Source organism: Microtus ochrogaster, unplaced genomic scaffold (genome assembly GCF_000317375.1).
Source record: "Microtus ochrogaster isolate Prairie Vole_2 unplaced genomic scaffold, MicOch1.0 UNK5, whole genome shotgun sequence".
NCBI classification, from domain to species: Eukaryota; Metazoa; Chordata; class Mammalia; order Rodentia; family Cricetidae; genus Microtus; species Microtus ochrogaster.
Genome location: NW_004949103.1, coordinates 3,056,110 through 3,081,286, shown reverse-complemented (window position 1 = coordinate 3,081,286; position 25,177 = coordinate 3,056,110). Strand labels below are relative to the sequence as shown.

The window sequence follows — 25,177 nt, the reverse complement described above, 5'->3', positions numbered from 1 at the left end:
GAATTGGGGGCCTCACACATGCTAGGCAAGTACTTTTATTTCTTGACTTGTGGTCAAGTATTCTTTTAGAGAGTATTTTATTTTATTTTATTTTATTTTATTTTATTTTATTTTATGTGTATATGTGTGTGCCTGCATAAATGCTGGAACATGTGTGCAGGAGCCCCCAGAAGAAGGCACTGGATTTCCGGCAGCTTGAGGTACAGGCAGTTGTGATCTATTTCGTGTGAGCACTGAGAAGCAAACCCTGGTCCTCTACAAGAGCATAAAGGGCTCTTGACCACTGAATCGTCTCTTTAGCCCTCTTGACTCTATTTCTTGATAGAGTTTGCTTCATAGTGAACAGCAAACCTGCGGTGACACGGTCCTACAGAGGTACAAGCAGGGGTCTCTTTCCAACAGTGAAAACATCCCTACAGCTGTTGTCAGGGCTCACTCTATGTGCCCTGTGGGACAGGGAGAACTGCAGGACAGGAAGACACAGAAAGCACCCAGCAATGCCCATCACCCCAGCTCCTTAGCTCCCAGATGACAGAGGAGATGATTGACTTCCCATCTCTATGCATAAACCTCTCTCAGTGACCCTTCAGGCCAGGTCATAGCATCTGTCTGTCTGTCTTCTGATGTAGCTGTTTAGAAGCCAGGACCACCACTGCTTCTCCTGTGTCTATCTCCCCTCCAAGCTTCTGAAGAGCAGGTCCACACCCAGATCACCCCCTAGTCCCAGGGGCTAGTGCTGTGTCTGGCTGGGACACTGCAGAAACCCAGGGAACACTCAGAGAATGCCAACTCACCCACTGTCCTCCCCAGCTCCTTTCCCCGTCAGGAGCCCTTCCCCCAATCTCCTCCCAGTGACCCATTCCTCTGCAGATGTAGCTTTTACACAACCTATTCTAAAAGTTGTCACTAATCTGAGTTTGGGCAAATTAAGTTCATTCCTCTAGACTGAGCTTAGGGACAGGGACACTAGTGCCTCCCTGGCTGCTTTACAAGATCTAAGAGAGCCTTTCAGGGCAAGTGCTAAGAAGCAATTGACATGTCTTCTCACAATGCCTGCCCTATAGCTCACAGCACAACTCCCAGAGTCCATCAGAAGTAAGAAGCAGAGTGCTGTCTCCGGGGTGGGGGACTGTGTTCCCTTCAAGCCTGGCTTCTTCCATTTTCTGGAGCATGTGACTTTTCCCACCTCCCCCAGTTCCTTCACCTGTAAAGTGAGGGCTAATAACTCCACCCCTTCATCAGCTGGCTGCCGTGAAGACCCAGCTCTGGGCAAATGGCAGTTTTGTGAAGACTGTCAGCTGCACACGTCCCTATATATGCTCACTATATACTTCTTGCTCCCCAATTTCTGTTCCTTACAGCAACACAGCCACATGCAGACAGTGCCTATGACCGTGGTCATCTCCTCACTGAGCGGCTCATTCACTGGGCATCACAGTCTGTGGGCTTCAGTCCCATCCTACAATAAGGATGCTGAGGCACAGAAGTCTACTAACCAGTCCAAGAGTATCCTGGCCCATCCGGATCACCACTGTCCCCTAAGAGGGATCCCCCTGCAGTTCCCTAGAGGAGTACCTCCCCCATGCCATACTGAGCAGTGCTGCCTGTTCTAACAGTAGCCTCTGCTTTGTCCTCTGCTCCACAAATGGGGACCACTGATTATGGACAACTTAGGGGACCTTCAGTAGACATATTTTGGCTCTGATAGTCGAGGCCTTAGTTGAGATGCAACTCCTTGGGGTGCAGGGCCTGCTGAAGGGAAAGCAAGCAACATTGAGGTCATAAATGCCTGTGACTGTGATGGCTTTCCAGCTGAGGACATAGATCCTATCTGATGCAGCCACTGAAGAGTCCAAAACCCCAAAGAGCTACTGACGCTCACCCTGATCCCAAGGGAAGGCCAGCAGAGGGAGGCTCGATTCCTTGCCCGTCTTGATGCTGTCTTGATGCTGTGACCAAATCACTTGCCCTTCCTTGCAGTCCCTCCATCAGCTTTGTGGAAACAACCTGATGCATGAGGGGTTACAGGAGAAGACAGGAAATGGACAAACAGGAGCAAGACTCTGCCAGGCATCTAGGAACCCACTCTTCTCAGAGAAGTGTTTGTTTTTAAGGAATAGTGAGCCCAGCGCTTGGGATGATGGCGAGATGGGAGAATAAAGCCTCGGGCCAACTGCCTAATTGAAAGCACATTTATGGCAATCACAGAAAAGATTCTAAATGACAAGTTTCATGTGCGCATCATTTATTTTCAGAATTACAAGGAGACAATGGTAAGTGTACATGGTTTCCCCCTTAGCGGATGAACAAGAAGTACACAGGAGGGACAGGCGGGGGCCTAAGCAGTGAAAATGCACAGCAGAACACAGACACCATTAGTAAGATGGCCCAGGCAAGAGCCAGGTCATTATCCCGAGAACTTGAGTGTTCCAGGTTCCAATTAAAAGATACATTTGATGCTTTAAACAAGCAACTCCCATTGGTTTTTTGTTTGTTTGTTTGTTTGTTGTCTGTTTTTGTTGTGTTTTGTTTGCGGCAGGATCAGGGTCTGACACTGCCCAGGGTGGCCTCGAACTTGCTATGTAGTTTGAACTCCTGATCCCCTTGCCTTTATCTCCCAAATGTTTCATCTTCTTTAAAGAATCTGAACTTGCTATGGTTTTAGGGACCCAGGGCTAAGGCAGCTGGAGCCACCATCCCAATGCCAACCTCCAGGTCTGTCTGTCCCTCAACAGCTGTGTGACAACAGGTGAGAAACTGCTGCCCAGAGCCTCAGCTTCCTCTCTGTGGAGCAAGGACGCTGGGAGCAGCTGCCCTTATAGCTACAAGCCTTGAAAGGAAGCTCTGAATACATCTGGAAGATATTAAATGTACTTGTTTGCCCTTCCGTCAAGTACACCCATGTTTAAAGAGCTAGCAATGAAGAGATCCAGAAAAAGCCCAACCCCTGGTGCTTTCTTCTTTGCAGTTCCTGGGGCCCCTGTGTGCTGCTGCTGGGAATGGAGGTTGCAAAAACCAGTAGATGCTGGACCTGCCCTGGGAAGTTCACGGCCCAGGAGGGGAGGACACAGCATGGAATGACCACTAGGGAAGACAGGGGAGGAGCGAGTGCCCTGGGGGAGGAGCTGTGGGTTGAGAATCTATCTCTCACATGGGTTGCACACTGCAGGAACCCAGTCAGTGATAAAGAGATGGATGAACAGAGGGACAAACAGTGAAGGGTATGAGGAGGACCTGGCTACCTGCCAACCAGTTCCATGAGTGGACAGACAGGGAAGATATAGGTGAATGGGGACCAGAATAGACAGCTGCCAAGGCCCAAATGCTTGTTCTGCTCCCAAATTCATATGTTGAAATCTAATCACCAAGGCAACAATGTGAGGAGGTGACTAAGTAGGAACGGACCCCTCAGGGTGGCGGCACATGCCCTTCCCCCAGGTGACTACTTGGCAGCCACAAGGTACTACCTACAAACCAGGTCTCCGACACTGAGACTGTGGGTGCCTTGGATTGGGTACCAAAGGCTAGACTAGCTTAGGGTGGGGATGCACTGATTATTTCCCTTGCCACTGTGACAAAATACCTGCCCAAGGCACTGAAAGGATGAAGGATTTATTGTCTCTCCACGTAGAGGCTACAGTGATGGCAAGGAAGGCACAGGGCTGGGAGCGGCTGGGAAGGGAGTGTGGGTTCTGCTTTTTCACAGTGCAGGAAGGTCCTGAAGGTGGAAACCTTGAGCTAGAACCTCAGGCCACCCCAGAAACCCACTTTCCCCATCCAGGCCCCACCTCCTAGCAGGTGTCTCTAACCTTTCAACATTGTGACTCCGATATACACTGTGAACTGCGTGGCTGTTATTTTTTAAATACCCTCATAGTGTTTTAAGTCTTGGCTTTTTGTGCTGGACTGCATTCATTGCTATCCCAGAGAGACTGCATCCCGAGGGCTTCAGACTGAACACGCCGGCCGGATTTAAGTGGGGTTCCACCACCTCCTCACACAGGACCATCAGCTAGGGACCAAGGGTACAAACATGAACCTGTGTGGGAGAAGGGCCATTGTGCATTCAAACCCTTAACAGTGGGATGGAGGGAGAAGAACAACTAAGTTGGCTGTGGGGTAGAGTACGTGCCTAGTTGAACATGGGAGTCTGCAAGTGTGTGGACAAATAGGTAGACATCAAATGGCGGGCAGATGAGTAGACGGCCATATGGGCAGTGAGTGGCCAATGACAGTGGTGATTTTGTATATATGGATGGTGGGGACATAGACTGGTAGTGGCTGGACAGGAAGGAGTCAGAGGAGGGTAAGCAGTCATTCCTGTCCTGGGTTCCGGCGACTTACCGGGCTACCGTGCCCCAGCTGGTCTCGCATGCGCCTGTTTTGCTGGGCGAGCTCTTCCACCTGGCTGTGCAGGCCAATCTCCGACAGCGTGAGCCCATACACACAGCAGCGCAGTTCCTCCAGCTGCTCCCGCAGCTGCCGCTTGGTGACGCTGTGCTCCCGCAGCCTGCGCACCGCCTCCGCCCATTCCCGCTCCGCTCGTTCTGCCCTGGCCCGCAGGACACTCAGCTCTGTGGCCTCGGAGGCTCCCAGGTAACCGGCGGGAATCTGCTGCCGGGAGCTGCCCTCACTGGGCAACGGGTCCGCAGCATGCAGCTGTGCCAGCAGGAGGCCCGCGGCACGGCCCAGGCGCCACACATCGCGCTCCAACCGCTGCACCTGCGCCCGCAGAACGCGCTCTTGCTCCCGCACCAGGCCCAGCTGCAACCGCTGGGCCCGCCCACAGCGCTCCAGTGCCACCGCCTGCCGTGCCAGGGCCTCGTCCTTGAGCTGCAGCCGCTCCTGCAGCCGCTGCTGCCGTCTGGCCGCGCTCTTCGCCTCCCGCACCTAGGAGTTGTGGTGATGGGGACGTCAGGGAACCCCAAGCCCCAGGCACGGGCCTTGCTCGCTTTGATTTCTCTCCCTAACATTCCTGTATTTCGTACATAGTGGGAACTTTGCATTGAAACTTTACGCTAGGACCAAAGATGGCTCAGAGACTAAAGTCGCTTGCTACTAAGCATGAAGACCCAAGCAGGGTTCCACAGGACCCGCACGTGGTGGAAGGAGCAAACCAGTCCCACAAGCTGGACTCTAACCTCCACTGTGGCATAAGTATACGCACGCACAAAATAAATACACAATTTTTAAGTTTTGCTGATTACTGAGTTTGCTAGCACTGCAGACAAGAGTCGCCTTCACCTCACCCTAGTTTGAGCCCAGGAGCTCCATGAGCTCCCTAAGTCTGATGTGTGTGCAGTAGATTAGAGGGGCATACACCTTGCAGATGGCTCTGGAGTTGTTCAGTTTGAACAGTTCACACCAATTTCCAAACTCCACAGAACTTTCCAGAACCTCTCACTTCAGTGATGTGAGCTGAGCAGGGGTCAGGAAGCCACGGCAGCTGTTCACAACTGTGAATGCCTCCCCACCCCCCAAATAGGGCTGTCCTTAGCCCTACCACACACTCAGAAGTTACCTGTATAACAGAACAGCGAAAAGTCTATACTAAATAAATGGGACAGCAGTCAGCTCTGGGGCCCAGCACAGCAGCCTTGTGTCTGACTTCTCTCCATCTCTTAGCCATCTGCCTAAGCAGGGAACATTTGATCCCTATTTGGACACCCCGCCTTCTCCCTATCATATTCAGTGTACCGGACTGGGGTGCAACACAACCCAGAAAAAACGGGAGTCTTCGGTGTTCACATTCTGTCCAGGCAAACACTGCCTCTGAGGTAAGCTTTCTCTCACTAGCTACCCTCTGCTGCCAGAGAGCCTGCACAGAGGGAAGGAGGCACAAGGCCTGCTCAGGCTGGCTCTGTGGGGCAGTTTATTAAATTTTTTATTTTTAGTTTTATTTATTTATTTATTTGGTTTTTAGAGACAGGGTTTCTCTGTAGCTTTGGAGCCTGTCCTGGAACCAGTTCTTGTAACCAGGTAGGCCTCGAACTCACAAAGATCTACCTGTCTCTGCCTCCCCAGCGCTGGGATTAAAGGCGTGCGCCACCACCGCCTGGCTTCAGGGCAGTTTATTGGTAGGGTGTGGAGAGGGAATGAAAACTAGAGTTGTGTTTTCTGGATGGAAAATTCTCCTGGCTTTAAGATGGTGTGGATTCTGTACTGGGTGTCTGTGTGGTTCTGGGTGCATGGAGATCCATGGCATGAGTGGGTGGGCCTTTGGCACTCACAGGATGACCAGAGCTCACTGTAGAAATGAGGCCTCTTTACTTCCTGGAAATATGACCAGAACAAAGTCACCATCTGTGACATCAGACACAAGAGATGCCAAAATCCTGTTTGCACATGCCTGCGTTACTGACTCCCACACACCAATGTCTCCACCAAAAGCAGAGAGACTGGAGGTTAAGGCTGTGCGCTGGGCTACAGCTGGGCCACATGTGACCCTGACCAAGCCACTGTGTCTGTAAAGAGGCTTCTGGAGAGGTCCACCTTAGTGTATTTGTGTTGTTCAAGACAGTAGTAACAACAGGGAAGCATGTGGAAATGGTATATAGCTTCCTGACCTCCCCCAAACTCCTCATCCCACCAACACAATTAGCTTACATGGCACCCTTACCCTATAAGCATCTCCACCGCAGAACTGTTCCCAATTCCCCTGGGGAATCCCAGGTGTTTCTAGAGCAAGGCTCAAAAACCCTTACAAGGTCTCCTCAGAGAAACCACATGTCCCCAGTGCAGAGCCTCAGCCTGTACCTTACTATGAAGACACCCCCGGAGTTGAGACGCTAAAGGCATGTGAGCCAAGGAGCCAGTTTAACATGACTCTGCCTCCAGGGGTCAGAGGAGAGGTGGGAGGGCTAACCCCTTAGTACTCAAGGACTGCTCTGAGCTGAGTGGGCTCCTTCACTTCCCACTTCCGTGTCAGTGAATACTACATCATGTACCCTGGCTGTCTCCGGCTGCCCGCTGTCAGAGATACACAGGATCATCACCTATGTCATTCACACACACAAAGGCACAGCTAAACAAGACCCGAGAAACAACGCTCCCTTCAGCACATGCACCACCTGTTCGTATTGAGTTCCCATCCCATGAACGGGCCACACCCTGTAATCTCAAAGCCCCGAAGCTGTGCTTTAAAGTGAAATCCCTGAAACTGGTGCCCAGGCATCATAGGGTACCTATCGTAGAGATCCAGGACCATTGGCTACTTCTTCCTCAATGTGCCCCCGAATCATCGTCTCCCCTCCTGGAAGGGTTCTTATAATGAGCAAGAATGGCAGATGCAGGTAACAGTGAGACACCCACCTCTCTGAACATTCTACACGCATCTCTTCAGTTAGCTCAGATGACCGCCTGAGGGGTGGGTACCATATTATTACTGTTTTTCATACATGGGAACTGAGACCTGTCAAGGCTGTGTCACTTGCCCAATGTCACACAACCAATTCATCAGTAGAACTAGGGTTTTCTTCCAAAATCTGCCCCTTAACTCTGCTTCTTGGTGGAGCTGTCTACTGTGCTCTGCCTGCCTGCTCCACAAAGCCTTAGCTGTCTTCCTTGGGCCTCCTAGTGCCAGCCCCTTGACTGGGTGTTAACTCTAAATGACCCCGCTGGAGGACCTGCTGTGCTTCCCAACCTTTCCCTCCCTGCACGACCCCTTCCCCAGCCCTCCACGGCACCGTGTTGGTCCACCTAATTCTCACACTTTACATTTCCTTCCCAGCAAGGACTGGAAAGGTCGACCACCAGGTCTCTGAAGTATCTTTTTCCTATCACACCCACGGTGTGGCCAAGACCCCTACCACGCTAGACCAGGTTCTTATCTTCCCTCCGTCCCCACCTGCATGCAGCAATTTGCAGACAGAGACCCACATTGGCCACCTCCTGTCCTTGGGGGCCCAGGCATGAGAAAGGGACCAACATGCTGACACCCACGCTTCCCCAGGAGGCCTGGGAAGTTGAGAGGGGGACAGAGAAGCTGAGGCCCAGGGTGCCCACAGGACCAGGCACTGGGAAGTAGAAGAGATACGAACCTGGCTGACCAGCTCCCTCTGCAGTGCCTGTAGCTGCTCCTGGGCGTAGAGGGAGGTGCTTCTTTCCTGGGCTATGCGGGCACGCAGCTGTTCTACCTTGAGGAGAAGTTTCTTCTCTGACAGCTCCAGTTCCTCGACCCTGCAGGACCATAGGCAGGAAACACTCACTCAGGGCTGGAACTGTGTAAACCTCACCACCACCACCCCAGTCATCTGGCCCTGCTACTGGCCTGAGAACCTCATGGTGAAGCCCTCACATGCGTCATCAACTTGGGCTCTCTCTGTGGACCAGACTCAATCTCTTTCTGCCTCCCAGTGCTTGGATGACAGGAGTGAGCCACCATCCCAGGCATACATATCTTACTAGAAAGTTTCTGCTCTACCTCAGAGACATTATTTGCAGGGCTGGGAGAATGGCTCAGTTGGTAGGAGCACCTGTTTGGTAAGCATGAAGACCTGAGTTCAAATCCCCAGCACCCACATAAACGCTGTGCCTATAACTCCAGCACTGCCAACAGAGACAGTTTGGACGTCCTGCCTAGCCAAACTGTAAGCTTCCATTTCAATGAGAGGCCCTGTCTCAAGCAATAAAGTGGACAGTAATGGAGGAGGACATGCTCACGTCCTGTTTGGGCCTCTCCATGTGTGCAGATGGGTATTGCACAGATATGCATGCTACATACGGTGTGTATGCACATACACAATGTCACTTGCCATGGCATTCAAAACAAGTGTTTCTCAGCCCTAACTTAGCAACCCACATCAACAAGACCAAGAGACAATGAGTGGAGGTCATCCAGCCAAGAGCTTTTCTGCACTATCAGACTAATGCTCACACCTTAACCTGCCTCCAGGTAATATTCTTCACACGGAAGAAAACTGAGGGCCTGAGAGATGGGTTATTTTCCCAGGTCACACAGACTGTGGATTCCGGGGTGACTTTTAACCTTAGTCATTCTTGCCTCCCGTTCTAGCCCCAAACTTATGAATGTCTTCTAAGGAAATGACTGACAGTCAGAAGGTTTCTGTGATTTATATTTTTAAAAAAAATGTCTGTGTGACTTGCCCTTCTGCATGAGACGCTGGGAGCAGCCTAAGAGACTGACACAGGAAGCGGCTGAGTCGTGCAGAGCTCTGTCTGCATGACCAGCAGAGACTGTGCTAGCTGGGAAGGGACAGCCCCTGACTGCGCATAGAAGAGGTGACTTGGCAGGATGATGGTGACACCTGAAGGGGAAGTCAGAGCAATGCTCCCACCACAGGTGGACAAGACGTTTCTGTACAGTGCTAGCCCTGCCTCCATGCTAGGTCACGTTGGCCTGAGATAGCCCTCCATCTCCCATTTCTGCGCATGCTTTCTCCTTCACCCAAGACCACCTGGTGACCTTCTGTTCCGACTCAGTCCCTGATCCACAGAGATGGGAAGATCTGCTTCCTGACTCTGTCTTTTCCGCCATGGGAGCCTAACTGGGTTAATTTACCACTAAGGCCCTTAGATTTTCATCTGTAAGATAAAGATACAGACAACTGCACCTTGCTCAAAGGATTTTGTCTAGATTAAAGAAATGGTGTCTTAATTCAAATTCAAAACACAACTAAGGGTTCCTCTCCTTGGGGAGGTTCCCCTACCCCACTTGAGTAAGTCGCCTCGAGCGAATCCATCAGGAGGCAGAACTGGCACCTTCTCACTGTTTCTGAAATGCGCCAAGAACCAAAAAGGAGAAAGTGAAGTCATTCTTTTCGTTTAGGGGAGAAACCTGTGTCCCCAGTTCAGGAGACAAAGACTGTTTCTGACAGGAGCAAGAAGAGATGGCCAGTATAGCAACCGATACAGTGCAGAAGGCTCCAGATACTCCCAGACCCTGATCCGTGGAGGAAGGATAGCACCCTTCACAGGCACAGAAGCCGCAAAGCAGGTGAAGTCAGTCTGTGAGAGGAGATGGATCCTGGAACATCACTTGGCCTCTCGCTCCTCAGAGGAGGCCTGAGTGGAGCTGACCATCAGGAGGAAAGCTGTAGAGGCCCAGAGCACTGCACATGCTGCAGCTCGGAGACGGGCTGGGGGCCAAGGGGGTACTCAACGGAGAACTGGGCTGGGGGCCAACAGGGTACTCAACAGAGAACTGAGGGTCAAACATCTTGGAGTCAGTCCCAAGGGCATGTGAAGTGGGTGAGACCCTACTGACCACTTGAGCTAAGCCTGAATCCTAACTTCCAGCCTCCAGAGCTGTTCATCGACTAAGCCAGGGCTCCTGCTGTTTGGGTTTTGTTTTGTTTTGGAGACACTATGTGAATGAAAACATACATATGTGTGTGGGCCAAAGGTGGACATGGTGTGTCTTCCTCAACCACCCTCCATTTTTTTAAATTTATTTTCAGACAGGGACTCTTACTGAGCCTGGAATTCACTTGTTGTAGGCTGGCCAGTGAGCCCGGCTGATTCCTTATCTCTGACTCACAACATGGTGGTTGGAGGTGTGCACCACCCCTGGCTTTTACTTGGGTGTAAGGGATTCAGACTCAGGTCCTAATGTTTGTATATCAGGACCTTTACAGACTGAGCTACCTCTTTAATCCCATCTCTGTAGGCTGTTTTTAAATCACCAAGTTTCACGGTCGTATGCCTATAATCTTAGCACTTAGGACGGAGAGGCAAGAAGGTCAAGAGTTCAAGGCCATCCATGGCTACTTAGCAAGTTTGAGGTCAGCATGGACTATGAGAACGTCTGCCTCCAATCCTACCATCACTACCTCCAAGAAAAGCTAGCAAGTGTGTGCCATTTGTCACTGCAGCCACAGGAAACCCATACACCCAGGACCATGAAATGGGCAAGGAGTGCTTTTCTCTGACTAAACTCACCAAGTGAGGCTTGTAAAGAGACTCGTAAAGAGTGCCACAGAGAACATCATGAATCCAGGAGGCCCCACCAGGAGCACACGGGCCCACAGTGACCACAGACTGGACTTCTGGGCACCTGGAATCAAGTCCTACCGCCCCTAAGGATAGACAGGCACAGCTACACATCCCAGGCCTTGGTGTCTCTTTCGTAAAACAGAATACTCTCATCCTATTTTCCAGTTTTAAGGATTAGCCATGGAACACTTGCTGAGCAGGGAGGGCTGGCTCAGAGCAGGAGTGACAAGTGCTCAGGGTGACTTTGCTGGATTTCGCTCAGAAATGACTGCGAAGCACAGTCCAGGGAGCTAGGAGCGGGCTTTTTATTTTCCTTCAGATTTTCTAACAAATTCAGCGATGTTGTTTTTATATTTTATGAATTTCTTTTAATTAACATCATTTGTTGAGACAAGATCCAACTCTGTAGCCCAGGCTGGCCTGTGACTTACAATGGTCCTCTTGCCTCAGGCTCCTACGTGCTGGGATTCCAGGCATCAGCCTCCACACCCAGCTCTGTATTATTTCCATAATAAAAATCTTTGGGGGCTGGAGAGATGGCTCAGCGGTTAAGAGCATTGCCCGCTCTTCCAAAGGTCCTGAGTTCAATTCCCAGCAACCACATGGTAGCTCACAACCATCTGTAATGAGGTCTGGTGCCCTCTTCTGGCCTTCAGGCATACACACAGAAAGAATATTGTACACATAATAAATAAATAAATACTTAAAAAAATCTTTGGCATGTTATCACTTTTTAATTTAATTTTTATTTTACTTTATTTTTTAATATTGGGGAGACCAGGTAACAACCTCAAGTGTCATCTCTCGGGCACCATTCACCTTGTTTTCAATGTATCAATTTTGTTGAGGGGAGCAGGGCACGTGATGAGGTCACATGACAATTTTGTGGGAGTTGGTTTTGTCCTTCAACCATGTGGGTCCCAGGAACTGAACCCATATCATCAGGCTTGACAGCAAACACACTAACTCACTGATGTAGTTCACTGGCCCCGCATGTTAACTCTGAGGCTGTGGCAAGCCCAATTTGCACTCCCAGACACTCACTGCTTTCTAGTGGACCACACCTACCAGGAAGACACCAGGAAGCCAGCTGGGTGTCTGAATTCTGAGTGGGCCATTCAGACCCTACTTCTGTTCTTCCTACCCCTGACCCTATAGTTTATGCTTTCAGCCTCCGTTCCCCCATCTGGAGAAGGAGGTAACAATACTCTATACATCTCAGGACTCAAGGAACTCAAGGTGGGGTCAGACTGGAAGGAAGACAGCGTGATCCCTTTTCCCTTTCAACCCTGCCACAGATCCTACCTCCCTATCCCCTGGTCCTCTTCTGCAAGATATGCGCCTCATCTTCAAAGAGAACAGTGGCTCTGGCCTCACCCTGGGCTCTGGCTTCAGAGGTGCCCCTGCCCAGGCGTCCTGCCTCACCCTGGGACCAAATCAATGAACAGATCGGTAGCACAGACTAAAACCCACTGTGAGCCAGAATGAACTTGTGTTCCTTCCATTAATTCAGTATTTTGCCACAGTGACAGGAAAAATAACTAACATACAAGGTCTTGAGAAACTCTCAGGGACACCCCACCTCCCTTCCTAGCTACCGTGAGGGGAACAGCAGCCTTTTTGAGGTTCTTATCTTGTCATAGACCTATAACTATAAAGCACGCTAATCATGGAAACCTCTAAGACAGCAGCCAAAGCAGGTTCATCCTCTTGAGAAGAATGAATGAAGGGAAGGAGAGAGGGAGGGAAGGAAGGAGAGAGGGAGGGAGGGAGGAGAGAAGGAGGGAGGGAGGGAGGGAAGAAGTAAGGAAAAGTAAATCATTGGGAGGGCTGGGATATGACCTGGCAGCACAGTGTTGCTCTAGGACATGCAAGACCCTAGCAGCCTGCAGCATCCATCCACAAAACCACCAAAGAAAGGGAAGACAGGAAGAGGAGGAGAGAGGGATGTAAGAGAGGAAAACAAGGGAGGGGATGGAAGAAAAGGACAGGAGGGGCCATTAGGAAAAGTCAGAAGATATAGTTTGGAAAAAAGACCTGATTCCAATGGCCATTCGGGTTCTGTGTTGGCTTCACCAGGCCACAGAGCCCACTCCAGAGGCTCAACAGAGAGAAACAACTGCTTGGTACCCTGTACCAAGATGACAGAGGAGCTGGGAGGCCAGACAGAGATGATAGACAGCTGGTTCAGCAACGCTGGAGCCACTTCTGGTCCTGAAGCTAGGGCACTACCCAGAGGGAGCATGTGACCAGGGTTTGGACCAAGCCATACAGCAGGAGTTGGGCCGACAAAGAAGAGAGGCACACATCATCTGGGCACAACCACAAGAAAGGAAGTAAGGGAAGATGGCTATCTTTCCCCTTTCTCATCCACTGTTAGTGCCTCCCATTGGCTGGACCCCATGGATGGTGATCAGGCACAGAACAGGACCACGACAGGAGAAGTGAGGGCAAATGACCACCCGAGGCTGGTGCTGTACTTCTGGTGAGGCCAGGACCTCAGCTGGAGGCAGAAGTCAAAGGATCATGGTGTCAAGGGAATCCATCAATGCCCCCTTCCCCCTACACAAGCATGCTCACAAGTTACACCCACCTGCTCCTCAGCCCTGACTCTGACATCACATGCTTGTCCACAATGGCCAACAGCTTCCACTCTGAGGATTCCAGCTGCTCCCTGAGCAGCCCCGTGTCCAAGTCTGGGCTGCTGGTTGCTTCTGGAAGGCATCCCTGCTCCTGGTCACTCTCCTCCACATCTCGGAACACCCAGCACGTGTCGATCTTCACATCCACGTTCATCATATCAAAGCCATCGATGCTGGGAGCTCTGATGACATAGCGGAAGGTTTTCTCTGTCTGTTCCTGGGCTGTCGGCTCCATCCTGGAAACACTTCATTGGCCCAGGCTTAAGAAAAATGGAATGAGTCTGCAACATGGATTTTCTGGAAATTTCAAGGTGGCTACCATGCCTTTGGATGGTCCGGGGGAATGTCCTTTGAGGAGAACAAGGACAGGTGGATTATTGATGAGCGGGTAGCTTGGGTTTCATCCGCACAAACGTCATGCAATATGTACGAGCATCTCGTTTTACGAGCTGGTGTGCTAGAACACACCCAAGCTAGAATGCAGCTCAGACCAGTCACCTGGAATTAAATGCTTAGCGAGGCACACAAAGAGGAAAAGGAAGGTTTTCAGGTGTCACATCAGTCACAGGTTCTCCAAGGCAAGCCAAGGCCATCCCCACCACAGTGAATGAGGGTCCAGGCCGCTGTTTGTATATAGCACATACTTACCAATGACCTACAGCCTGCCAGGCAAAGAAGATGGGAAATTAATGCCACACTGAGCGGTCTCTCACACCTACCTAGTCCAGTTGTCCTGGTGACCCTAGGAGGTAGGCATCACCATGACCATTTTAGAGATGGTAAAATGGAGACCTCAGAAGGTGGAAGAGCTTGACCAAGCACTACAGATGGGAAGGAACAGCCAGGTCTGACTCCACACCTGAGAATGCGTATATTAGCCCGAGAGCTATGAGATCAAGTATGGAGCGAAATTGGCTTCTGGACAGCAGGCAAGTCCCTGGGCGTTCAGGGCAGGGGGAGGATCCAGAGGATGAAAAGGCAGGAATGGAAGGGAGCAGCAGGCAGGCACAGGCAGAGATCCCTGGAGTGCAGGCACACCTCAGGTCATAGCCAATACCATAGGAGTGGCTGGCCACATGGCACGTAGAAGGGGGCCATGCTCACTGAGGTGCTCAGTGTTCTTGGGCCTCTCACTGTGAGCACAGGGCAGTCACAGTCATTAAGAGCCAAGCTCAGGAGGTGGCTGCTCCAAGATGGCTTCAAAGGGTTTATAGAGGGAAAGATCTGAGGCCACCAAGCACACCAGAGGCCAGGACTAGGCAGAGAGGTGAAAAGACAGAAGTATGAACATCAGAGGCTTTGCTCCCCCAGGGAATAGTGAGAACGGTTTCCACTCAGGTGTCTTAGAGCCTTTTCCTCGGAGCACTTAGGTGTGTTCCTCTCCGAAGTCGTGACCCTCGAGACCCACAAAACCTTATTTTCCCCTTCCCACCTCTGCACATTGCTGCACATTCAATCCCTTGCCATAAAGATAGGCATTTATGTTAACCCTTTGTATAAATCCACTTAATGGAGCCAGGAGGTTGCCCAGCTAGTGGGTGAACTTGGGGTGGGTCATTCTTGGAAAGGAGCAGCCATGGTCTTGGGACTCAATGGGGTTTGGCTGGAAATCACGTACCACTGTCTGAGCATCCTGCCCGTGCCCACTCTGGGTTGTCTGAGGACATATCTCACACTGGCATTACTCTCTCCAGCAATGAAGTGAGTGGTCCTCCTTTCTCCCTTTGCAAAGAGGCCTTCTGAGTTCTCAGTAGTGGTTTTCTGGGGTTTGGGCAGGAGCAGGGCGGTTGCGTAAAGAGCTGCAGCTGAGTGGGGCAGGCAGGCAGAACTAACAATGTGAACCACTGGCCTTAAGGGACAGGAAGATCAACTCAAACCCTGGGTGCTGGGCCTGGCTCCTTGGGTTTGAATCCTGCCTCGGGTATGAATCTGGACAAAATACTGAGCATCTCATGAAAGGATCTCTGCTCACTGTGTAAGTACAGGTACCTGCATCCAGGTGAGGAATACATGACTGGATTCACACAGTCTGCTCGAGAGCCGGCGCATCCTCAAAGCTAAATACCAGCTGGATGGACTAGGCATAGCTCTCAACTGCCTGGGCTGTGACCAGCTTTGTTGCTTAGCTGCTGTAGTCTGCTGGGCAAGTGGCCAGCACCTTGCAAAACGACACCATGTACAGTAAACAGCTCTTTACCCCACCACGGAGATGACTCCCCAAGTTCTTGGCTTGTGAGCCCCAGAAACACTGGCCACAAGATGCCACCTGCTGTGGGAAGAAGGCTGCTAGCTGAAGGCAGCAGAGACCAAGAGATGGGCTCCCGAGAAACAGCCCTTCTTGCCCACACAGGTACAGGACAGCTAGCTCTTCTTGGTGAATCACTAAGACTTAGGGGGAGAAGGGTGGGGCTGGGGGGTTGAAAAGAGAAGTGGCTGCCAGGTAGAGGGTTGCTACTGTGGCCTCGTTGTGTAAGGGCAGGGCCTAACGCCTTTGGGGACATGACTGAGAGATGGCCACAGAAAGGACACAGGTCATGACTGGGGCACCCACCTTAAATCCTCAGCCTTGAGGTGAAGGGGGGGGAGGGATAGGGGGGCAGATTCAGCCCAGGAGACCCCACTCCTGTCAGAGTAGGGCCCTGAACACACGGGTTGGGGTCTGCAGAAACCCCTAAGAGTGTTTTAACAATATGACAGAGAAGGAAGGTAGCAAAGTGCTTGGTTCAAAGGTAGCAAAGGGTTTCCTGCTCCATAATGGGAGTCCCTTAACAAGCTGAGATTAAATTTGAAAAATAAAAAAAGGTATTTAATCTCAGCTTGTTAAGGGACTCCCATCATGATGCTGGGAGTTCTGGGGCAGGGGGACTCCTGCTTGCAACCTGGCTAGGGAATCCAAGGAAAACAGGGGCCTTGTAGACAAGGGGGAGGCAGGCTGCAACTCTCCAGGGAACAAGGCCTTGGTCTAGGGCCCTCGAGCATGCCAGATTATCATAGTTCCTGCCCAGTCGGGGTAGGAAGCAACTGGGAGGACTTCAGGCTGGCTGAACTCTGTGTAGAGCTGAGCAGGGACACAGGCCCCACCTCCTAGACAGCTGATGGGCAGGGGTGAGGCTCCACACTGTGCTCGCAGGGGCACTTGAGCAAAAACTTCCCTGCGACCAGCTAGAGATGCAAAGTGAAGAGGAGCTGGTAGGACATGGGTCTTACAGCCTTAGGGACACCCTCCATTTTAAAGCCAGAAACCCTCAGTTTTCAGTTCAGCTGGCCACCTGGCCCCAGCCCAGGCCGCTCTGTTTAGCCCCCACAGGCTGCAAGAGCGGCAGACTAGCCCTGACTCCCTGGCTTCTCTGTGCCACTAAAAATTGCATGCCGCTGGCTTAGAAGGCCGGGGTACTGAAGAAGAACCTTGTATTTGAAGACTTCACAGGAAGGGCTATGGCCTCATCCTCCTAGTGGGTCTGGGAGGAGGGCCATGGAAAGATTCCACCTGCCTTCCTGTCTAAAAAAAAAAATGTGGCCTTGACCTTGGAGACTGACTCTGTAGCTCTGTTCCCCTGGAAACTGCACACAAGTATTAATGGGTAGTGAGAACCCTGAGACTGTGTCTCACCGGACCCAGGGCTGGAAAGAAGAGAGGAGCATCTCTGCCACCAGGCAGCTCTTTGGTTCCCTGAGCACCATGGCTCCTAGCCAGGCTTGTTCCTAATGGGGTCTTAGGTAGCAATACCTGAGATAGTGACAGAGAATTCTGGGTCCTGGTGGAGAGTGGGGCAGTTTGCACACCTGCCTGTGTGAGCTGCATTCTCTTGGGCATGAGTGGCCTCCTGGAGGTTGAAGGGGGTGGACCCTGGCTCCGGCTGGGAGGACCACCCCATGAGGGACTCAGATGCTTGCTCCTGCCAGCCACTGTTGGGATGTCAGAGGTCCTGTGGAATGATGCAGGTTCACCTGTCCATTTGTGGACAGAAGCTCTTCTATGAGTCACAGCCTGGGATCTGGGAGGTGTGTCCCTCAGAGTCACAAGAACGCGATTTGTCTGCAGCAGGGACATGGCTGAGCTGGGGGTGCCCAGATGGGTCTGACTGTAGAGTTAAGGCCACTGTCACATAAGGTGCTGAGTGAAAAAGCCAAGCAGACAAGAAGGCTGCCCTCTCCCTCACAGTAAGTATGGACAGGAGGTATAAGGACCACACTCCAACACAGCCAGTGGGGATGCTAGACAGATATTCGCAGAGACACAAAGGCCAACTTCTCCATGACTCTCTGGGATGCCCCAGAAGGCCTGACTACAGAAGTCAGGTGAGTAGTGCACCCCACATCTCTACCAGGGAAAACAGGAATGCTCTCCATTTTCCTGACTGGTACCCACGTTCCTGCCACTCAATGACTCAGATAGCTCTGTTGTCAGAGATGGGATCCCTGGAGTTTAATTAAGCCACTGAGTAAGTCCCAGAGGTGGGGCTTGTGGGTCATAGGTGTTTGGGAATTCAGATTTCATCAAAGAATCAACACTTCTGAGCCATCCTGGTTCCAGCTTCCAGCTTCAGACTTCACGTCTGCTGGAACGACCTTCTGTCTGGACAGCCCTCTTCTACACAGAGCACGGTCCTTGCTTCTCTGTCTTTGGATATGGCTTCCCTACAAGGTCGGGCCCCTGCTCCATAGTCCCCTCGATGGGCCTGATCTCCAGTCATTTCTGTTAGCTTCCAGGAAATCATGGTACCACCTACTTGGTCCAACACAGCCCGCTGCCACCATGCCACGTCTAAACTCATGGCAGGCTCCCCACACAGACTCACCACCGTGCATGTCTTCCACTCTGCCAGTCTGATGGCTAACATTCTCCGTGCCCCAAGTTTGGGAGAGTATAGCCATGGGCAGATACCTTTTGGAGGTGACCCATCCCACCTGCGCTAGATTGACAGTAGCATCTTAAAGTTACTTCTCAGGTAATTTCCTCTGGAAGTCGACTTCCAGCACCTAGTTTCCAGTGAACCCAGGGTGTGCCACCCCCACCTTACCCACTGTGCTCTGGGGAGGCTCCACCACTTGAGGAGATGACTACTCTCTACCGAGGATCCTGGGCAGTGAAGGCTCATGGTAGAAGGGTGCCTCTGGCCTCAGATCTATGGTATTTTCTCTATGGTAGAAGGGTACCCCTGGCCTCAGACCTCTGAGCTCAGAGGCTCTGGGCTCTGCCCTAACAGCCTGAAATCCTTTTTAGGATACCCCTACAAACTATAACAGGCAGCTTGGGCCTGCTCTCTCAATCCTCACTCCCCCCTGATCTGAGGCAGGGCCACGCTCTGGGACTTCTGCGGTATCACACCTAAAAGAGTGTTGGAGCCTTCAGTTTTCCTCAGAAATCTACAATCCACAGGGCTCCCACATCGGCAGCTCCAACTCTCTCTTGCTGGCCTCCAGCTACAAGTTCAGCTGTGCACGGAGCCAGAGGTTTGGTTGGTTGCGCTGGTAGACAGACTCCAGAAGAGCACACTCAGTCCATGGAGGTTTATGTACATAGGGCAGAGGGGGTGTCTGTATCCATCTAGGCACATATAGCGCCTTCAGGGAGGCACACAGCACGGGGGCAGGCCTGCACCCATCCCCTGAGGCAGCAGCTCTCATGCCCTGGGTTTCCGCTAATTGCACTTAGATTCTTGCCATCCAGATCCTTTGTCCTTGGCTCCCGAAGATGACACAGTGGAGACACTGGGGAGGCTTCCCCATTGTCCCACAGAGTTCCACAGCAGAGGTCGGCCAGGACCCAGGCCTCCCCTTTAAGTGACTGTCAAATGTGCATAAGTTCTGGGTTCAGGCTCCGGACTTCGAATAACTTGTTGCACTGTTGGATTTTGGTCTGAGTGAGGATGGGGCACCACGGGGACTCAGGTGATTCCGAAAGCTCTTTGTCTAGCCTGTAAGAGTAAGGAATAATTTGAAGTGAAACAAAAGTCAAGTCTTAAGAAGAGGGGAGGGGGTCCTAGACTATCTTCAAGCCCCAGCCATCCTGACCTCTCTTGACAGTGGCCCAGAGCAGGGTTTGGATAGCCCCAGCCCCAGGGCTCCATCACGGGGGCATCATGTGAGCTGTCTCCCACACCTCAGGCCACCCCTTCATTCTTTCTACATACAATGACCAGTCACTGAGTGTCTGGCCATATCCCAGGCGCTGGGACATAGAAGATACCCAACCTAAGTCCTTGTGGGTTAGTGTTGGAGTCAAAGACATCCCTAAGGACATTTGGTGGACCATCTAGGGATCTAGTGGGCTACAAGAGCACCCTGGAGTTTAAGAACCCTCAGCTTAGGTTGGTTTCAAGGTCAAGACTCCAAAATTTAGAGGTCCTGGCAGATAACAGCCCAAGGATGAACACTCGGCACCTAGAGAATGTGGAACGGCTGAGGTCCCAAAGCAGGAACTCCGGTTAAGAGCTAGGTGCTTGGGTACAAGGGGACAACAGCTAGGGCAATACCAATGCCTTTATTCTTGGGGTCTCTGAATATAATTGGCCATCATATCTGGCCATGCAGGTTGAGTTACAGAGGTGAGGAGCAGGGCACTCCTGGCTCCTGGACACTGTGCAGTCCTATCAGGATCTAGCCCATGAGCCACTGGCCCGTCAACCTGATGCTCTTTGGCCCTAGAAGGCCACTTGCTTTGGACAAGACAGGAGATGTGCACACGGCAACAGAGTAGGAACTAAGCCAGGCTGGAGGAAGCTTTGGGAATGGGACATAAACATCTCTGTGGATGAAATGCCCCTGGGCCTGTCTGTCTCAGTGAGCCCCGTCATGTGTCTCTACAGCAAGACCCCAGGGACCCAGGACCACACAGACCCCAAAGGGGCTGAAGTGGGAGACCTCCAGGCACCTCGTCTCCCATGGGAGCTTTGCATCAGTCAATGGAAAGTAAAGGATACACACCCGAGTTCTCGGCGCATGGGAGTCATCAAGGCCACAGAATGAATGCTAGTGAGAAAAACAAAAAAAGGAACAAAAACTATAACATAAGACCAAAAGAAAACGAGGAAAAGAAAAGAAAAGAAAAAAAGATGTGAGAGATGTGGTATGGAATTCAGTGACAGTATCTTACAAGAACACTAGGGGGCAGCAGAGAGACGGGCGGAGGGAAGCGGAAAGCAGGAGCCGACCGCTCCCTCCAGCCTTATGGGCTGGGCGGGTTATCCCTACACATTTATCAGGTGTCCCACATCTATGCCATGCAGACACTTTGAGGGATAAAGGTAAGGCTACACAGGGCAACGCAAGGGAAGGGCCCACCCAAAGTCATGGCTATGCTTCACCGGTATATGCTATGGTGGGCAGCAACAAGAGAGGTATGCAGGCTGACCTGCGGTCAAGTGACCCTTCCCTACACTGTCCATTCCAAGTGATTTGTTTATATTTGAAACATTGCGTGCCTTTTTACCAGTCAACTTAAGAAAAACACTGCTGGGAAAATAACCTTACAAAAATAGAAAAGTCTTATTGGTTAGTTCAAAAGAATATATATTGTTTTCTTAATCTACTCAGGCACTTGCCCTGTTCAAACAGAATCACCAGTCTTCAGAGGAAACATATCTGTCTGTCTTCTGGGGATATTAAAAAGTAACCCCACCAAACAAGGTTATAGAACAAGGTCATAGTTTCCTAAGTTGATTGTAGAGAAAAGTGAAAATCCAACTAATGGCCACCGCTTTCTTCTGTTGAATCTCTAGGATCGAGAACTAAAAGGGGCCACTGTAATCCTGGAGCCCTTCATGTTCTCAACATGGAGAAACTGAGGCTCAGGGGGAGGGGGGCTTGGTGAGAACAACCAGTGGACTGTGAGTAAGAGTCTGGTCATGCAAGGAGGGACCATCAGTAAGCCACAGTCGATGGAATCAGCTTCCCGTGATCACTGGCAGGGAGAGACTGGGAGGACCCACAGGTGAGTTAGGCCTGGCAGACACCCCTAGTCACATGGCTAGCCAGTAATCCAACAGTCAGGTCAATCTCTTCTTCTGCATATTTGACCTGTGTTATACCCTCCTGGGAAGATGGGGGTGGAACATACACAAATCAGCTCTGAGAAAATCTGAGAGACCAGAAAAACAATCCAAGCAACGACTCAGTGCTTCCCCATGGAGGCATAGCCAATGCACCTGACCAGCCTGAGTTTTGACGACATTATACTTGTATGTATATGTATGTTGGTGTGCATGTGGGCCCACGTGTGTGCAGGTGTGCATGACGTTATGTCGGGCAGGGGACAACCTCAAGTTTCATTCCTTAGGCACTGTCCTCTCTGGCCTTTTGAGCCAGGATATCTCACTGGCCTCGAACTCATCAGCGAGGCTCAACTATCTGACAGTGAGCCCCAGGACAGCCTGCCTGTCTCCACCTCCACGGCACCGGGTTTATACTGTACCGCCACACCTAGCTGGCTTTTGATGTGAGTTATGGGGACCACACACCGGTCCTCACATTTGCAAAGCAAGCGTTTTGCTGTCTGAGCCATCTCCCAAGCCCTCACTTTTAACATTTGAATTGGCAACAGCCCCTGTAGCCATGTTTGTGCCAATTGTTGTCATATTTGGTGTCTGTGGATGGAAAGGCAGGCAGAGTTCACCACTCCCACCCCGTGCCCTCTAATGGATTCCTTGCTATTGCCCAGGGAGAAAAGGAGCCTCGGTCTCAGAGCAGTAAGAAGACTCCCATACAAGGTGCCAGAATCTCAGGTTGTCCTGAGCCCAGTCATGGAGACAAAGTATTCTTAGCTGATTCAACTTGGCACTCCCCTTGGGATTTCCCAACAGTCCTAGAGGGTTGAGGAGGGCCGGGCACCTGTCCGATGGAGACTCTAGGATCTAGGACAGCCACATAAAGGGTTCCCCAGTCAGGGAAGTGGAGGGAGAACCCAGCCACTGCCTAGACACAGACTTTTGATGCCCCATGCAGACACAGCCAGCTATGCACCCAGGAACTCCATACAGGGTGAGACTGGTGATTGCCCTGTTTGAATTTCCCTTCCCAGGGAGATAGGAGAGAACACACCTGTCCCATACGAAGTCTCAAGAGTGTTCTTTCTCCCCCCTCTCTCCCCTATGTGCTATCTGATAGCCACCAGGAAGGCTGCCCCACTTATGAAGAGCCCCAGACTCTGCTGTCCACTGACTTCCAGCGACTTGTTCCAGTTTTGTCTCTGGAGAGTCACGTTCCTTTCTCACAAGCTGGCCTGGGATGTTTCCGCCCGGAAGTGGCCTTCTCTTTCTTTCTGGGCTTCTACATGCCCCCCCCCTTTAGTGTATAAATAGAGTTGTCTACTCGGGCACATTAGCCTCGATCCCCCTCCCCCTGACAAAACCAGGCTGAGTCAGAAGAGTGTCCTCACCACCCCACAGAGGTAAGGTTGACCTTACTGCCCTGCTCTGTGGCATAAGCTGTTCTCCATGAATTTGTCTGAGACTGTTCCATTCTCTGCCTTGGAAGAACAGACGGTGAAATTCCATCCCTGTCCTCGAAGGATGCACAGTTAGCAGGTATCATCACAGGAGGTGACAACGGCCTCAGTAGAGCCACTTTGCCTGTGTGATACTGAAGTAGTCTTGAGGTCTGCCCAACGCAGCAGCAGCACTGGGTGACGCTAGCTGGCTGTCTCTGTGATGGTTAACACTGATTAGCAACTTGATAGACTCCAGAATCATCTGGGAACCACACACCTCTAGGCACATATATAGGATTCTCTCTCTCTCTCTCTCTCTCTCTCTCTCTCTCTCTCTCTCTCTCTCTCTCTTCCTTTTTCTTTTTGATTTTTTGAGATAGGGTTTCTCTGTTTAGCTTTGGAGCCTGTCCTGGAACTCACTCTGTAGACCAGACTAGCCTTGAACTCACAGAGCTCCTCCTGCCTCTGTCTCCCAAGTGCTGGAATTAAAGGCGTGCACCACCATGCTCAGCAAGAAAATTTCTAGAGTGGGTTAACTAAAGTCGACAGACCTAACCTATACATAGGGGGTACCATTCCATGGAATGGGGTTTCAGATTGAATAAAAAGGAGGAAGGTAATGGCTGGAGATATGGGTAAAAAGCTTGCCCAAGCATGAGGGTTGAAGTTCAGATCCCCAACACCTACACAGAAATCAGACTGACATGGCAGTCAGCCTGGAATCCTAGTGCGAGGGAGGAAGGGTCAGAGTATCCCCAGTGCAAGCTAGCTAGCTAGACTAGCCAGAATTGGTGAGCCCCACGTCAAACAAGAGACTCTGCCTCAGTACCTAAGGTTGACTGTCACAGACAGACAAAGACACCTGACATCAACTCTGGCCTCCATGGTTATATAAACAAACATGCATCTGCACCTGCCCAGCACCTACACATATGAGCATGCACACATCCACACGTCAGTACATGTACACACATGTTAGTATGCACACACATGAGTATGCACACACAAGCATGCACACACGTGATTGTGCACACACACATACATGTGAACATCCACACATCCACACGTCAGTACATGTACACACATGTTAGAATGCACACACATGAGTATGCACACACAAGCATGCACACACGTGATCGTGCACACACACACATACATGTGAGCATGCACACATATACACACACACACATACAAGAGGAGATAACTTGAGCATCAGCTTTTATTTCTCTTCGCTTCCTCATGGCAGGCAGCTGCCTCACCTTCCCAGCCATGATGAGCTGTATCCCCATGATCTGTGAGCACGGATAAGCCTTTGCCCCTTGAAGCTGCTTTCATAGTGTATTTGATGAGTGCAATGAGAGAAAATAACCAATATGCCTTCTTTCCTGGGACCGAGGGTCATTGTCCTTGTCCACCTTGGCCTTGATCACATCACCCCAAACTAGTCCTAAGCCCACAGGGACCCATGGGCTGAGCCAGCCTTGCTGGCTTCCTGCATAGGAGCATCACGGAGAGTGAGCAAATCCATGGAGATGGGTGACAGCTGTTTCTGAGGTATGAGAGCCTCATCACAGTTTAGCCTGATCCATTCTCTCTAAGATCACCTGCAGCAGAGGGGTTGGGGTGGGTTGTGGAACACACACATGCACACAAATATGAACTCACATGCACACACACACACAAAGCTGGGGGGGACCCAGCTCCAGTTGTTACGGTCACTGAGGAGGCAGCATCTTTGCCTGAGAGCCTATGGGGCCCTGGATTTCTTGGAGAGATTTGGGGGACCAGGAAGCCTGAGATTTAAACCCAGAACTGGCAGACAGACACCAGCCTGTATCTCAGGCCTGAAGTCTTGGCACTCCTAGCCACCTACCTTTTCTTCCAGCTCCTTCAGCTGGCGCCTCTGAAGTTCCAACTTGCCCTCCATCTCCCGGATTTTCTGAAACACATCAAGCCATGCGTCAGAAAGACTTCCAAGTCCCAAACCTAACTTTTATCTTTTATGGTGGTCCAGCATAGAAGCTGTGAAGGAGGGACACACCAACAGCCCCCAGAGGAACACTCTCTTTTGACTTATTACAGAGGAATAGGTTTCACCTGCTTGTGAAGCCCAAGGCTCGTGTCTAGTGTAGAAAGTATACACTTATATGATGAA

At 51.2% G+C, this 25,177-nt stretch overlaps 2 protein-coding genes across 16 annotated transcripts in view; both read right to left on the bottom strand.

The window, feature by feature from the left end:
- The window catches only part of CUNH4orf50 (chromosome unknown C4orf50 homolog), an 88,048-nt gene extending 69,043 nt beyond the window's left edge, over positions 1 to 19,005 (bottom strand). For 3 of the 6 annotated variants that reach the window (XM_026788637.1, XM_026788639.1, XM_013353289.2), the window contains exons 1-4: positions 17,379 to 19,005; positions 13,547 to 13,943; positions 8,040 to 8,178; positions 4,345 to 4,890 (exon numbers count right to left, since the gene is read on the bottom strand). In XM_026788637.1, the coding sequence (XP_026644438.1) occupies positions 4,345 to 4,890; positions 8,040 to 8,178; positions 13,547 to 13,830 (969 nt within the window). In that variant the 5' untranslated portion in view covers positions 13,831 to 13,943; positions 17,379 to 19,005. The remainder of the gene's footprint in view (positions 1 to 4,344; positions 4,891 to 8,039; positions 8,179 to 13,546; positions 13,944 to 17,378) is intronic. The other 3 variants (XM_026788638.1, XM_026788640.1, XM_026788636.1) reach the window with 2 other exon arrangements.
- A 91-nt stretch (positions 19,006 to 19,096) lies between these two features.
- Positions 19,097 to 25,177, bottom strand: part of Jakmip1 (janus kinase and microtubule interacting protein 1) — a 121,583-nt gene continuing 115,502 nt past the window's right edge. For 8 of the 10 annotated variants that reach the window (XM_026788641.1, XM_026788647.1, XM_026788650.1 and 5 more), the window contains 3 exons: positions 24,896 to 24,961; positions 20,523 to 20,567; positions 19,097 to 19,513 (listed from right to left, as the gene is read on the bottom strand). In XM_026788641.1, coding sequence (XP_026644442.1) covers positions 19,484 to 19,513; positions 20,523 to 20,567; positions 24,896 to 24,961 — 141 coding nt within the window. In that variant the 3' untranslated portion in view covers positions 19,097 to 19,483. Of the gene's footprint in view, positions 19,514 to 20,522; positions 20,599 to 24,895; positions 24,962 to 25,177 lie in introns of all 10 variants that reach the window. The other 2 variants (XM_026788648.1, XM_026788649.1) reach the window with 1 other exon arrangement.